Source organism: Hyalella azteca, unplaced genomic scaffold (genome assembly GCF_000764305.2).
Source record: "Hyalella azteca isolate HAZT.00-mixed unplaced genomic scaffold, Hazt_2.0.2 contig12404, whole genome shotgun sequence".
Taxonomy (NCBI): domain Eukaryota; kingdom Metazoa; phylum Arthropoda; class Malacostraca; order Amphipoda; family Hyalellidae; genus Hyalella; species Hyalella azteca.
Genome location: NW_025942364.1, coordinates 61,240 through 74,085, shown reverse-complemented (window position 1 = coordinate 74,085; position 12,846 = coordinate 61,240). Strand labels below are relative to the sequence as shown.

The 12,846-nt window shown below is 41.4% G+C and overlaps 2 protein-coding genes across 2 annotated transcripts; both read left to right on the top strand.

Annotated features, from left to right (window-relative positions):
* The first annotated feature begins 1,192 nt into the window (after nucleotides 1-1,192).
* LOC108667613 lies at nucleotides 1,193-2,701 on the top strand. Its single transcript, XM_018154656.1, has 2 exons — nucleotides 1,193-1,858; nucleotides 2,120-2,701. Exons 1-2 carry the CDS (start codon nucleotides 1,193-1,195, stop codon nucleotides 2,699-2,701), a joined length of 1,248 nt encoding a protein of 415 aa, XP_018010145.1.
* A 3,175-nt stretch (nucleotides 2,702-5,876) lies between these two features.
* On the top strand, nucleotides 5,877-12,772 carry LOC108667614 (NADH dehydrogenase [ubiquinone] 1 alpha subcomplex subunit 12). Its single transcript, XM_018154657.2, has 4 exons — nucleotides 5,877-6,048; nucleotides 8,564-8,646; nucleotides 11,947-12,062; nucleotides 12,466-12,772. The coding sequence occupies exons 1-4, from the start codon at nucleotides 5,957-5,959 to the stop codon at nucleotides 12,595-12,597; spliced, it is 423 nt and encodes a 140-aa protein (XP_018010146.1). The 5' UTR covers nucleotides 5,877-5,956; the 3' UTR covers nucleotides 12,598-12,772.
* Nucleotides 12,773-12,846: the final 74 nt, after the last annotated feature.

Here is a 12,846-nt window from a genome sequence, read left to right as displayed (position 1 = left end):
AACCACTGGGCCCCCCTGCCCAGAGGGTGGCCCTCAGTCCAGGTTTACTGCCGGAAAGTTCGACCGTAAATCTGCACACAATAGAGCAGATGTAATACTCGAAAAAAAAACATAAACTTTAAATCTCACTGAAAGGTAACGAAATGCCATTAAACTCGTTGTACATGATCGATGGCTACGTACTGAACGTTGCGAATACTCACAAATTTAGGGTGGCAAAAATCTAAATATTTCATCTATGTGTAAATAATGCAAGACCAGCAAGAGTGAGTGCAATAGTGTAGAAAACAAAACAAGCATCACACTCACGAGATGTGGCACGTCGATCCTATTTATCAGTTCGATTGGTCGCTAAAAATTGACTGTTACATTGAAACAACATAAAGTTTACGCACGTCTGGACAGAAAGAAGATGGAGAATCGGTTATACGATAGTGGCAGACAATAAGTACTAAAACAAAGAGAAGTCCAAAAAAACTACTATTGCATTTCACAATGGGCATACCAGGTTTATCAAGCTCAAATAAACACTAACACGAGACACAGTGAAACAAATACATGATATGGACAATGAATGAAATGGATTCCTAGGCAATGAATCAGCTACATATCTCGTCTCGAGCTTGCGCAGGAGCGCGTCACCACTAAATGAGAGTTATGACTTATGAGACGCCGCACGCTACCAAGCGGAAGTAGAGCTAGGCGGATGGTTCCGAGAGAAGGCAGAGCGCTGTAAAACCTAAACTACAATACCAAGTTTAACTCGCGCGACGCGACAGACTGCATCACTCAAAAGGTATGGGACACCCTCATATAGATACCAGCTGCACCCGCGACTCCGTGAAGACCTGGCAGTTCGTCAGCAGCCTGGGACCTGCTCTTGGTGAGGATGCACCGCAGGGCGATGACATTGACTGCAGATGGTCACGCCTTCGCGACGCCATGTGCGACTGCGCCATTAACTTCTACGGGAAAAAAATACGGAGGAGCACGGACTGGTTTGAAGCTCACTGGGGGGAAATGATGCCGTAACGGAGAAGAAAAAACAAGCCTTACTGGCCCACAAGGTATACCCCACACCCGGCACGCTGCATGCCCTCCGGGCCGCCAGGGGTGAAGCCCAGCAGACAGCTCGACGTTGCGCCAACACGTACTGGTGGAACCTCTGGGGGGGATGTACGAAGGTATACGAATGTATAAAGAGGGCCACAGGACCAACCCCGTCCAAGACCGCTCCACTCAAGTCCAAAACCGGGGAAGTCCTAGCAGATCGGGAGGGGCAATGTGGCACTGGACCAAGCACTACCTTGAGCTGTACGCAAAGTTGAATACAGTAACTGCCACTGCTCTTGACTCAATCCCTGGCCTGTCGATTATGAGGGAGTTGGATGCCTCTCCTGCTTTGAAAGAGCCAAGTATAGCCATGGACTGCCTCGCCAGCGGCAAAGCACCTGGGAGCGACAGAATACCTCCAGTAATCATGAAAAGCGGCAAACCAGTTCTTTTCCAGACACTCCACGAGCTACTTCGCCTTTGCTGGGAGCAGGGTTACACCCCTCAGGACATGCGAGATGCAAAGATCGTCACTCTGTACAAGAATAAGGGAGATAGAAGTGACTGTAACAACTACCGGGGAATCTCCCTCCTCAGCGTTGTTGGCAAGGTGTTCACCCGGGTCGCTCTCTCTCGCTTGCAGCTCCTCGACGCTCGCGTCTATCCCGAATTCCAATGTGGATTCAGGCCTGGTCGATCGACGGTGGACATGATTTTCTCCCTGCGTCAGCTGCAGGAGAAGTTCCATGAGCAGCAGATGCCTCTCCACGTCGTATTTATTGACCTAACGAAAGCTGTCGACCTGGTAAGTCGGGACGGACTTTTCCGCTTGTTGAAGAGGATCGGCTGCCCTCCGCGCTTACTCACTTCAATGGTGTGACCTCAGGAGCTTTTCCAGTCATCAGACGAGTGAAGCAGGGCTTCGAGCTCGCGCCCACGCTTTTTTGGTATCTTCTTCTCTATGCTACTACGGTACGCCTTCGCGGAATGTAACGAGGGCGTTTACATACACACCAGACACGATGGCAAACTCTTCAATATAGCCCGTCTTCGGGCTTAAACCAAGGTCACCAGAGTCCTAATCCGCGAGCTGCTCTTCGCCGACGATACAGCCTTGGCATCGCATACCGAGGGAGGACTCCAGCAGCTTTTCACCCACTTTGCTTATGCCTGCACGGAGTTTGGCCTGACCATCAGCCGGGGAAAGACTAAGTTATTGTGCCAGAGCACTGGGACTCTCCCGAGCATTGTTCTGGATGGTTACACCCTTGAGGTCGTCGAGAACTTTACCTGTCTCGGGTCCAGCATCTCCAGTTCTCTGTCCATCGACTCCGAGATTAATAGCAGGATTGCCAGGGCCGCCACAGTCATGGCCAAATTGACCCAGCGTGTTTGGAACAACTTGAGCCTCATCGTGAAGACTAAGCTGTGCGTCTACAAGGCTTACGCCCTCAGCACTCTTCTGAATGGTTGCGAGACTTGGACCACTTACGCGGGGAACGAAAGGAAACTCAAGGGCTTCCACATGAGATGTCTACGGCGCATACTGCAGATCAAGTGGCAACACAGAGTACCCAATTCAGTGGTACTAGAGGGATCAAATATGATCAGTCTGCTCTCAGTTCTCAGCGAGAGACGTCTCAAGTGACTGGGGCATGTCAGTAGGATGGTAGCGGGACGCATACCCAAGGACATCCTCTACGGCGAGCTCGTGGAGGGCGGACGGAAAACGGAATACCCGAAACTACGCCTCAAGGACATCTGCATGAGGGATTTGAAGTGGTGCCACCTTGACCCATCCTCGTTGGAGACCCAAGCAGCTGACCGCCAGGGCTGGAGACTCGCTGTCGGGCTGGCCGTATCCTGCGCTGAGGTCGAGCGCCGCCGTGGTGACTCTCAGAGGAGGTTCAGACGGAAGCAGCGGTCGACGCATCCGCGTCAGCCATCTGCCTTCACTTGTGATGGCTGTGAATTGGATTGTCACTCCGGGATCGGTCTGTACAGCCACTCTCGGCGATGCAGGCGGGACCGATAGCTACCCCATCGTCTCTCGAGACGGACGGATTCCGAAGACGATGCGTACCATTTAATGTTGGAAAAGGAGAAGTAAGCAGAGGTATTTTCAGGAAAGAGAGATGGTACAGAACAGCCTAAAGACGAGACTGTCGTTTATAGGTATAAGATACCACCATAAATAAAATAATAATTCTGACACTGCACGCAAGAGTGTATTTCGGATCAAAATATTCGTTCTCGATTAAAAGAAAATGATGAGATGGTACAGAACAGCCTAGAGACGAGACTGTCGTTTATAGGTATAAGATACCACCATAAATAAAATAATAATTCTAACACTGCACGCAAGAGTGTATTTCGGATCAAAATATTCGTTCTCGATTAAAAGAAAATCTTTCAGAACTGAGAAAATTTTACTTGCAAAGGGTGCTAAAACTTAACGAGCTGCATTGAAACAGAATAAAAAAAAATAGAATTAGAAAACTGGAGCGTATTTTAATAAAATACTTTGTTGCTAACTGGAAGAATTCTGGGTGGATTTGAAAATTAACGCACTACTTGAAAAACCGCTTGGACTAATTTGAAAAAATATAAGTAACCCATTTTAGTGATATATTTTCGCAGCACATTGTCCAGCCCCAGAACTTTTTCAAATTAAAACCGATTTCGAACTAATTGAAATTGAAAGTATTTATTCACAATACGTGAATACCCTAACAGCAAGTTAGGGTTTTCAGTCCCGACACCCTAAACGCCAAGTCAGTTGGGCGCACGAAGGGTCCGAATCTTCGCGTTTTGGGTAGTACATGACAACGCCCGCAGGAGTGTATGAAGGAGTGTAAGTATGAAGTATTGAGGGAAGTGTGGAAGAGTGTGGCAGTGCCTAGTATTATGTATGGATTAGATGTGATGGCATATAGTGATGGTGAGCAAGATAAATTTGAATTTTTCAGAATAGAGTGGCGAGATTGGCACTAAGAGCCCCCAGGTGGACTGCGGTAGAAACCCTGAGAGGAGACATGGGATGGAGTACCTTCAAGGAAAGACGAATGAGAGCAGTATTGAGATATAAAGTGAGACTGGAGCGAATGGACGATGAACGTTGGGCACGAAAGATGTATATGTGGAACATGAAGGTGAACAAATGGGCACGTAGATGTCGGGCAGTGTGTGGTGCGTAAGTGTGGTATGCATGAAGCATGGGTGCGCCAAAGGCCCGCTGGGCCAAAGGACGAATGGGTGGTGACCGTGCGGGGTGCGATTGGGATAGAGTGGGATGAAACAGAGTGGAAAAGAGAAATAAATAAGCGAGTGAAAGACTATGGGCTGAAGGTGTGGAAGCAAGGAATGGAGGGAAAGGACACTCTAAGACTGTATCAGATGAAAGCGATGCCAAAATATGAATGCATGTATGATGGTAATAGAGGTGGAGACCTTTTGTTTTGTGTTAGGGCAGGGGCGCTATGTGTGAATGGACGTGCATACAGGTGGAAAGAAAGGAGGGACGATAAAAGTTTTATATGTCATGGGAATGAGAAGGAAATTGTGGAGCACTTGTTGATGGAATGTGGGGCGTATGAGAGAGAGAGAGAGAGCGTCTGTCTATGATAGAGGTGATTCTGAATGAGAGAGGTGAGATTAACGAAGTGGGGTATGAGAGAACAAGCGAAGAGTGAATAGAATAGAATAGAATAGAAGTGTCGGCGCTGAAGAAATAGGCCCATGGCCTGTTGCCGATTCTTGAACTTTTCGTGACTTGATTCACAAGGGATCCGGCCTTTGGAACCCGATCTTTCCATAGCTGACGATTGATTGAGATAGCTGCTGGACTGTGGATAGCTGTGGATGGCAATAATTACGGGTTTGGCTGAGGGAACAACTGCGTCTATGTTTGTGAGTGTGAAGAGATATTTGGAAAACGTGTGGAGGATGAGGGAGAGGAGGAGGATAATAAGAGTAGGGTCTTGAGGAATGGAGGGTTGAGAAAGGCGAGGGTGGGAAGACAAATGTGACCGTGCCGAATTGTTTTAGTACGTTGTTTGTTGCTTTTTTAGGATGTAGCAAAACGAAATTGTTAAGCTTTTTTTCTTGGTATTGCTGTGATTACGTTGTAATTGAACCTTCTCTTAACACACGAGTGTGAACTTTTAATTTTTTGACGCTAGTAAAAGAGCTTTTATGCAGCGTGTATGACCGAATTAAAGATCGTGACCGGAGGTCACCACGCACCCCAATTCCAAGTCAAGATCTGTTTCGATTTGGAAAATTTATGCGTGTAAAATCTGCTAAAAGTTTGCCCTTAGCTTGTTAAATAAAAATGAGACGGTCAAAAAATCTATGCTATCGTGAGCGCAATATCAATAAATATATCCTTTTTCTAATATGGTACTAATCGGTTTCTATTTTACAAACTTTTTCATGAGATACCTACTATGAAATAAAAATTCGTTCCTAAAGTGACGATGTGTCCCTAAAGCCCTGTGAATAAATTTAATTTAATACATGTTTTAATTATTCAATATACTGATCGATTGAATATTTTGTGGTTTTAATAAAAGTCTAAATAAATAACATTCAGCCAGTTGCAATTGGGCAAGCACTTCTACCACGCATAACTTTGTCAAATCGAAACTGATCATTTCCTAATACATCACAAACTTTCTTATTCATAATTGGTTACTGCGAGCATTATCAAGATTTTTTAGTGAGCTTTGTTTTCAAGAAAAATGTCCAAGCGGTTTTGTTCTGTGCACTTCTAATATTGTCCATCCCACGTGAAGATACTATGACATTTGTTCGTGCTCTCTGGGCTCACTTATCCAGATTTCTTGACGGCTGAACGCTCAATCCGCAGTTCAGACTTCACCTTATAAACACAAAATTGAGAATGGCTTTCTTTGGATTAGATAGAGTATCTAGATTTTTTAACTTAATAAAAGAAAATGGTGGATTTCGCCAATCACTGTATAAACTTTACAGGTTAGTTTTTACTTTTTGTGACCCTAATTTGTGCGTTGGCCTTTTGGACTACTGGCTTAGACAATAGACAGTAATACCTAATTTGTTCGTTTTAACTTTCCAGTTTAAACCACAGACTCCACAGTCAGTGTCACTGTGTCAGCAGTCTCGGTAGTCAGTAATCAGTATCACATCGACATACCTAAATGTCTCTTCTAGTTGTGTGAGCTAACTGAGCTTTACTGACAAGTAGACTATCAATTTAGTGAAATTTTGGCTTTTTAAAGGTCTGACTTTTCTATTGGACTGATTTTATATTGCAAGAGCCAAGAGGAAAAGAAAAATATTGGGATCAGGCCGATCAGCTAGGCCTAGGCCTATCACCTATCAGGCTAGGCTACTGAGTCTGTGGCTAGGTACAACTATAACTTTTCCATTGTAACATGGAATGATGGAAAACATCTAGGTTTCATAGTGACAAACCAGAGATTTTTTAAAATCAGTTCATTTTTAACTTCCTCATATATCCAAGATTTAAGCTAATTTCTTATGTATGATAATGCTGGTATCCAGGATACTTCATGGGTCTACTTATAGGACTCAAAAATGAACTTGAGGGAGAGTCTAAAAAACTCTCTGCTTTGCCACTATGAATGATCTAGCCTACCAACTACCCTCTACCCTTAGCCTATAGGCTATAGTCACAAGTCACAACTAAAACTCTCCCACTATGTTTAGACTTTGGTAGTACAAGATTTCTGCTAAATAAATTGCCTTTTATCTAATTGTTAGCAAATGTGCATAATTAGGCTGCAAGCAAGCATGGAAAACTTCCAACCATAGAGCCGTGACTAGAGCTTTCAAACCATTTCTGGAACTGCAAGATTTCTGCCAGATCCACTGTGCAGAGAGTGAACGAAGATTTAAAGACCTACGGCGACGCATTATCAGCAAAATTTTCGCCTTCAGAAGATCTTGCCGACACATTTAGATTGAAATTCTTGCATTTAATATATTTCTCAGTCTTCAGCCAACTATTTAGAAAAAAAGTAAGGTTTCCGCCACTTTCCGGTACGTTGGATGGATTATGATGCAGCGAAGCTTGTCCGGAAATCAGTTGCGATGAGTTCCCGCAAAAAATGTAAACAACATTTTTTTGATTGTAATAAGTTCGTGGCTTGTAAATAGTTCGTCATTACTCAGCGTAAATGGCTTTTCATTAAAAATTACCCGGCGACGCATCTTTAAAATGGCCGGCGACGCTTTGGGCTTAAAAATCCATATATTGCCGACGCTGCATCCACCCTCTGCATAGTGGTGCCAGATGAATTACCTCTTTTATAATTGTTAACAAAAATGCACGATCGGGCCGCAAGATTCCAAATGTATCAAAAATTTGTTGTGTTGAAGCCGCGAAATTTTAGAAACAAGTAGGAAAATTCTAATCCTGATTCCTGCCTGCAAGATTTCAAGTATTGAAAATTGGTCATGTTGTAACTGCCAAATTTCAGAAACAAGTAGAAAAACTCTAATCCATAATCAGCTGTCAGGCTATATTCAGCAAAACGAATACATCCCAATCTGAATTACCGTATTAGATGAAAATTTCCAATTTTAGGCTAATTGGTAAAAATGATTTGACATTGCTGATTTTCAAAAATTGCAAGGTAAATATGCAATTTTTCTTAGAATGACTCATTATGTCATCATGAGCATTTTTTTCAATTGTAGATTTAATTTGGAATACTATATGACTGAATTTAAAAAAAAAATGCCAGTATAAAAGTCAAGAGTAAATTGGGCAGAAACCACCAGGCACCAGATGACCACCTTTGAAGAATGTAAACCACCATTAATATACTGTCAATAATACTTAAGTCACCACCTCACTAAAGTTGCCACACTACAATGAAAAATAAACATTTACAAATGAGCATTACAATGTTTATCATGATCAAATTCAACTCATACTAGAGACTCTAGTAGAGTGATGCCTAATATATCAAAGATGTAAAATAAATTTCCACAATGCATAAGTGATATCTATTGCAGTCTGCTACTTACATGGGTGGGGGAACTGCATATGCACATTAAATTGTGCAGTCACTGGCAGGTACAAAGAAACTGATCAAATTTAAGGTATGCAGGGTGATTAATGACAAGTGCTAAGTTCATTGTCTTCCCGTATAAGATTCAATAATACCGGCACATTTAAAATACCTACTTTCTTATGATAAGATATAATTTTTGCACAATATTTTCATTTTTTTACATCTTCTTTACTATAAGGTATAAAGAATGACTTAAGATCTCTGAATGATATTTTTGATTGTATGTAATTTCATGCTAACATAGAATTTCAGTCTGTTTTTATCATTCAATATCGGTATTTTACAGCATTTTGATCCATTCAATAAATGAAAATATATTGCTAGCCATATCTCTTGATGTTCATATGCCACTAAGACAGGCATGAAAAATATCAACTTTACATGCCCAGAGCAGAGTTTTTATACTTATGTTATTTTTTCTTCAGGCAGAATGACTTGAAGAGTGGAACTCTTGTGGGAACTGACAAGCTTGGCAATAAATATTATGAAAATAATGAATACTTCCTTGGTAAGTTTGCAATTATCATGAAAATTGTTGAAATATATAAAATGACTGATGATTCATGTATGCATGCACAAAGAAATTTTTCTCTTAAATTTAATATTACATTCACTCACCTGGTTTTATCCAGAAAAAATGAAAATGTTTGCCTCACAAACGATATGCGCGTACTTCATTGATGTGTATGGTTCTGGTAATTTTTCTTAGGAGACTTGCATACATATAGTATGTACGTATATATTAGTGTAGGTAGTTAGGCAGAAGCTGTTCTTTCATACAGATTACATTAAAGACCAGAGAGTATATTTTATTGATGATTATATACGTCATTGCTTCTCTCTATTTGACAAATCAGGCTTTTTGTATGATTGGAAAGTTAAAATATAAGGTTTCGGAGAGACATTTAATTATAATTTACAATGTTTTGAATATGCAATATTCAAGTACGTGAAGAGATACCTATTTATAATGCTAACAAAATAAAAATGGGAATGACATAAGTACATACAAAGGATATCTTAGATGCGGTTCAAAATCGGAACTGAAACTATTCCAAGAACAATTCCTACGTCCTGACAAATCCGGTGGTTTGCAAATTGATAGCAGGAGAATCGTCCTTGATAATGTCTTGTTGCATTGGCCATTGGAGCACCTCATGGTGATGGTGATGTTGATGCTGGTTTCTGACGTGGCACAGATGATGGTCTCATTGTGGGCCTCCCGCATATGATTCTTTGGTCCTCCGGTTTGCAGATCGCATCCAAGTCTGTGGCTCAAGGTTGTGCTGGTCAAACCAATGTAATTCACTTTCTGGAGAAGTATACAATTTTCTTTCTAGTAGGAAAAATTTAAAGCCTGATTTAAAAACAAAAAGCTTGATTTGCCCAATAGAGGAACATACCTGTATGTATATGGTTGTTACACAGTCAACCATCTCCTCAATGTTGACTAGAGGAAATTAATAGACAATAATCATGTGAATATACAGGGTGGGGCAGAACTGATTGAACAGTTTTGAGGCAAAATAAAATGTAATGGAGGTACATAAAGAAGAAAGTTTATTTTCCTCGAGGTTAGCATAACATACCATTTAGAATACTTAGGTTTTGAAAACAATATCAGGAAGATGGTGGCCATTAGCTGCAACACACAGTTGGAGTTGTTATCAGAGGAGGAAGTAACCATGACAGTGAATTCTGAATGCTATGCTGCAATGTTGCCAAATTTATTGCAGTCCAGGATGAAAAACATTGTTGAAAAATGAAGCACTGGGAGACGTGTGGTTCCAGCAGGATGGGGCTACAGCTCACACAGCCCAAATGTCACTCAATGTTCTGAGACGCATGTTTTCCGGATGTCTGGTGTCTCTGAGGGGTGATTTACAGTGGCCTGCAGTGCAAGGTCACCTGATTTGGGGACATCTAAAAGAAAAAGCGTTCAGAAATCGCCCTCACACCCTACCACAGCTGAGGGTACGGATTATTGCAGAGGTTATGGCCATACCTCGCCATATAGTCAAATGGGGTAAGACAGGATCGCAGCCATCATGGGGTAAGAAAGGACCGGCCCATGGCATGCATTCTAACTGCACTGAATTTAATTTGACAAAAGAATATGTTAGTACAATCATTGCCTGTCATTTCAGTGTTTGTGGCAACCCTCTTCTGCAAATAATGAATTTCTGGCTAATTTTTAAAGAAAACCTATGTAAAGGAGGGTCACAAAATAGTTAACCCTGTTTGGGAAATAAGCTCTGTCTAATGACAAAAAATTTTTTGGCCTGGTTTGTGGATGTAGGCAGGTAACCTCAAGTAATAAGCAGCTTTTGAGACATACTAGGCATTCCTACCTGCTACCATCACTGCCTGACATGTATTCTAAAATGGGGTAAAAAAGGACCGGACATGGGGTAAGACGGGACCACTAAATGATCCTATTTAACCCCACATGTGGTCCTATCTTACCCCACAAATTGTCTTGTCTTACCCCACAAATGGTCCTCTCTTACCCTTCAGTTTATCAAAACTAGTTTTTAAATGAATATATTATTGTGCAGTCAGTACATGGAGTAATTTGGTCAAAATTTTTATCTTTGGCTCAAACTTCATTATAACTTGTTAGCTTTTTTAATTAGAGAAATTTAGTGCACCATTTTAAATTGCATTAAAGGGATGGAGAAAATAGGGATGTCACTTCCCATTAGTGAGCTGCAGAACTAGTGCAAGATTGGCTGGGGAAAAAATCATTGTGTGAAACATGAAAAATAATTATGATCACAACTCTGTGAGAGGGCATGAGCTATGTTTGAAGAAGTGCACCACAAATGCAGTTAGCAAGAAAACACATGATGTCTGACACTTGAGTTATTATCCATTGGTTTTATTACCAATTTGATAAATTTTTCAGACAATGACGCTAATGGAATATGCATGAAGCATTTAGCAGTGCTCTACAATGAACCAAAGCCATCCCACTATTATTATGCTTAACAAAGTTTTCTCGTGACAAAAACTCCAATATGACTGATATTAGAGTTGACTTCCCGCAACACAAAACAGTAACAAGTGGTTGTTTAATCAAATAATGTGTTCTAGATGGATAATATTGAATATCAGGTTTGTACTTTTATTAAAAACCGTGTAACATAAGAATTACCAGTTGGTCCTTTCTTACCCCAGCCTGGTCCCATCTTACCCCAATGGGGTAAGATGGGACACTTTTTTTAATCTGTACAGAAAACTATGTTAGATGCAAAATGTCTGAGTTGTAGGTTAGAAGCCCATTGCATAACTACACCTTATGATAGGTTTAGGGTTTTTTAGCTTTCCATGGTATAGATGCTACAGGCTTGTTAGTGATTTTGGTCCTGTCTTACCCCATCTGACTATATATGTGTGAACGTGCTGTAGGAAACTTCCGAGAACGACTCCAACAGTGTGTTGCAGCTAACGGCCACCATCTCCCTGATATTATTTTCAAAACATAAGTATTCTAAACGGTACCTATGTTACGCTAACCTCGAGGAAAATAAACTTTCTTCTTTATGTACCTCCATTACTCTTTCATTTTGCCTTAAGACTGTTCAATCGGTTCTGCCCCACCCTGTACAACTTTATGCAAGATAGTTGGCAAAATGCACCTAGATCCTTGACAAATTCACCAACATCTTGCTGCAACAGGAGGTGAAAGTGCAAAAATAATAAATCTGTGCCATAAATGCTGCAACTTTTATCTTCTTTTTGCTAAATTTCAGCTTTTCGTTTCAAGTTTCTTCGCTCGAAATGACTAACTAGCTTGATTTGACAGGTCGCAACCGCTGGGTTATCTACAGCCCATCGCTTGGCACTGATTTTGATGGGAGTGCAGTGTCTCCCGCTTGGTTTGGTTGGCTGCATTACAAGACTGACATACCGCCTACCCAGGTAAGGTTCAAGAAGGCCTGTCTCCTATCACTGTAATATCAACAATTATTAGCTTTAAATATGTTTAAGGGCAACTGTAAAATAACAAGAGTGTTATATCCCTGACACTGGTTCAGTTGAAGTTAAACTTGTCTTGGGCAGCAAAGATTTTCCCTAACTACAGAGGCCATTGTACCCTATTTGCTGACCACGCTTGAATAAATTGAGCGCAATGCGAGCAGAAAGGAACAAATGCTGTGTGGAATTAATTGAGAATGCCGATGTCTGTCCATCGACTTCTTGAAATTCATTGCAATTTAAAAGAAACATCACCTGTGTAAGTCTGCTTTCAACACCCTCTGCTCAGTTTACTATTCGTATCTCTAACAAAGCCAAATAAGATAATTGCTTAATGTGTGTGCAGAAAGAACATGTGCAGTACAGCTACATCGACACCACGCCGTCCCCCAACCCCACGGGCACCAACAAAGCCTACATCCCCTACACCACTGGCAAGCCTAAGATCCAGGCATGGGTCCCTCCAACGCGATCTTAATTTCTGTGGATGTATACAGATGTTCGAGAAGAGATGAGTTTCTTCACAGGAGGAACTTTGATCAGTAAATCGTAATCTTCGAAAAGGAGCAGGGGTGAAGTTAACACCAGGCGTCGGTTGTAGCAGAGATGTATATAGTTTGACTAAATATCAGAGTAAATGTTGTAACGAAGTCTTTGATCTTTAATTATACAACAACGTTAGGTAAAATAAGACGGTCGATATGATCATATGAGTAAATTTTAATAA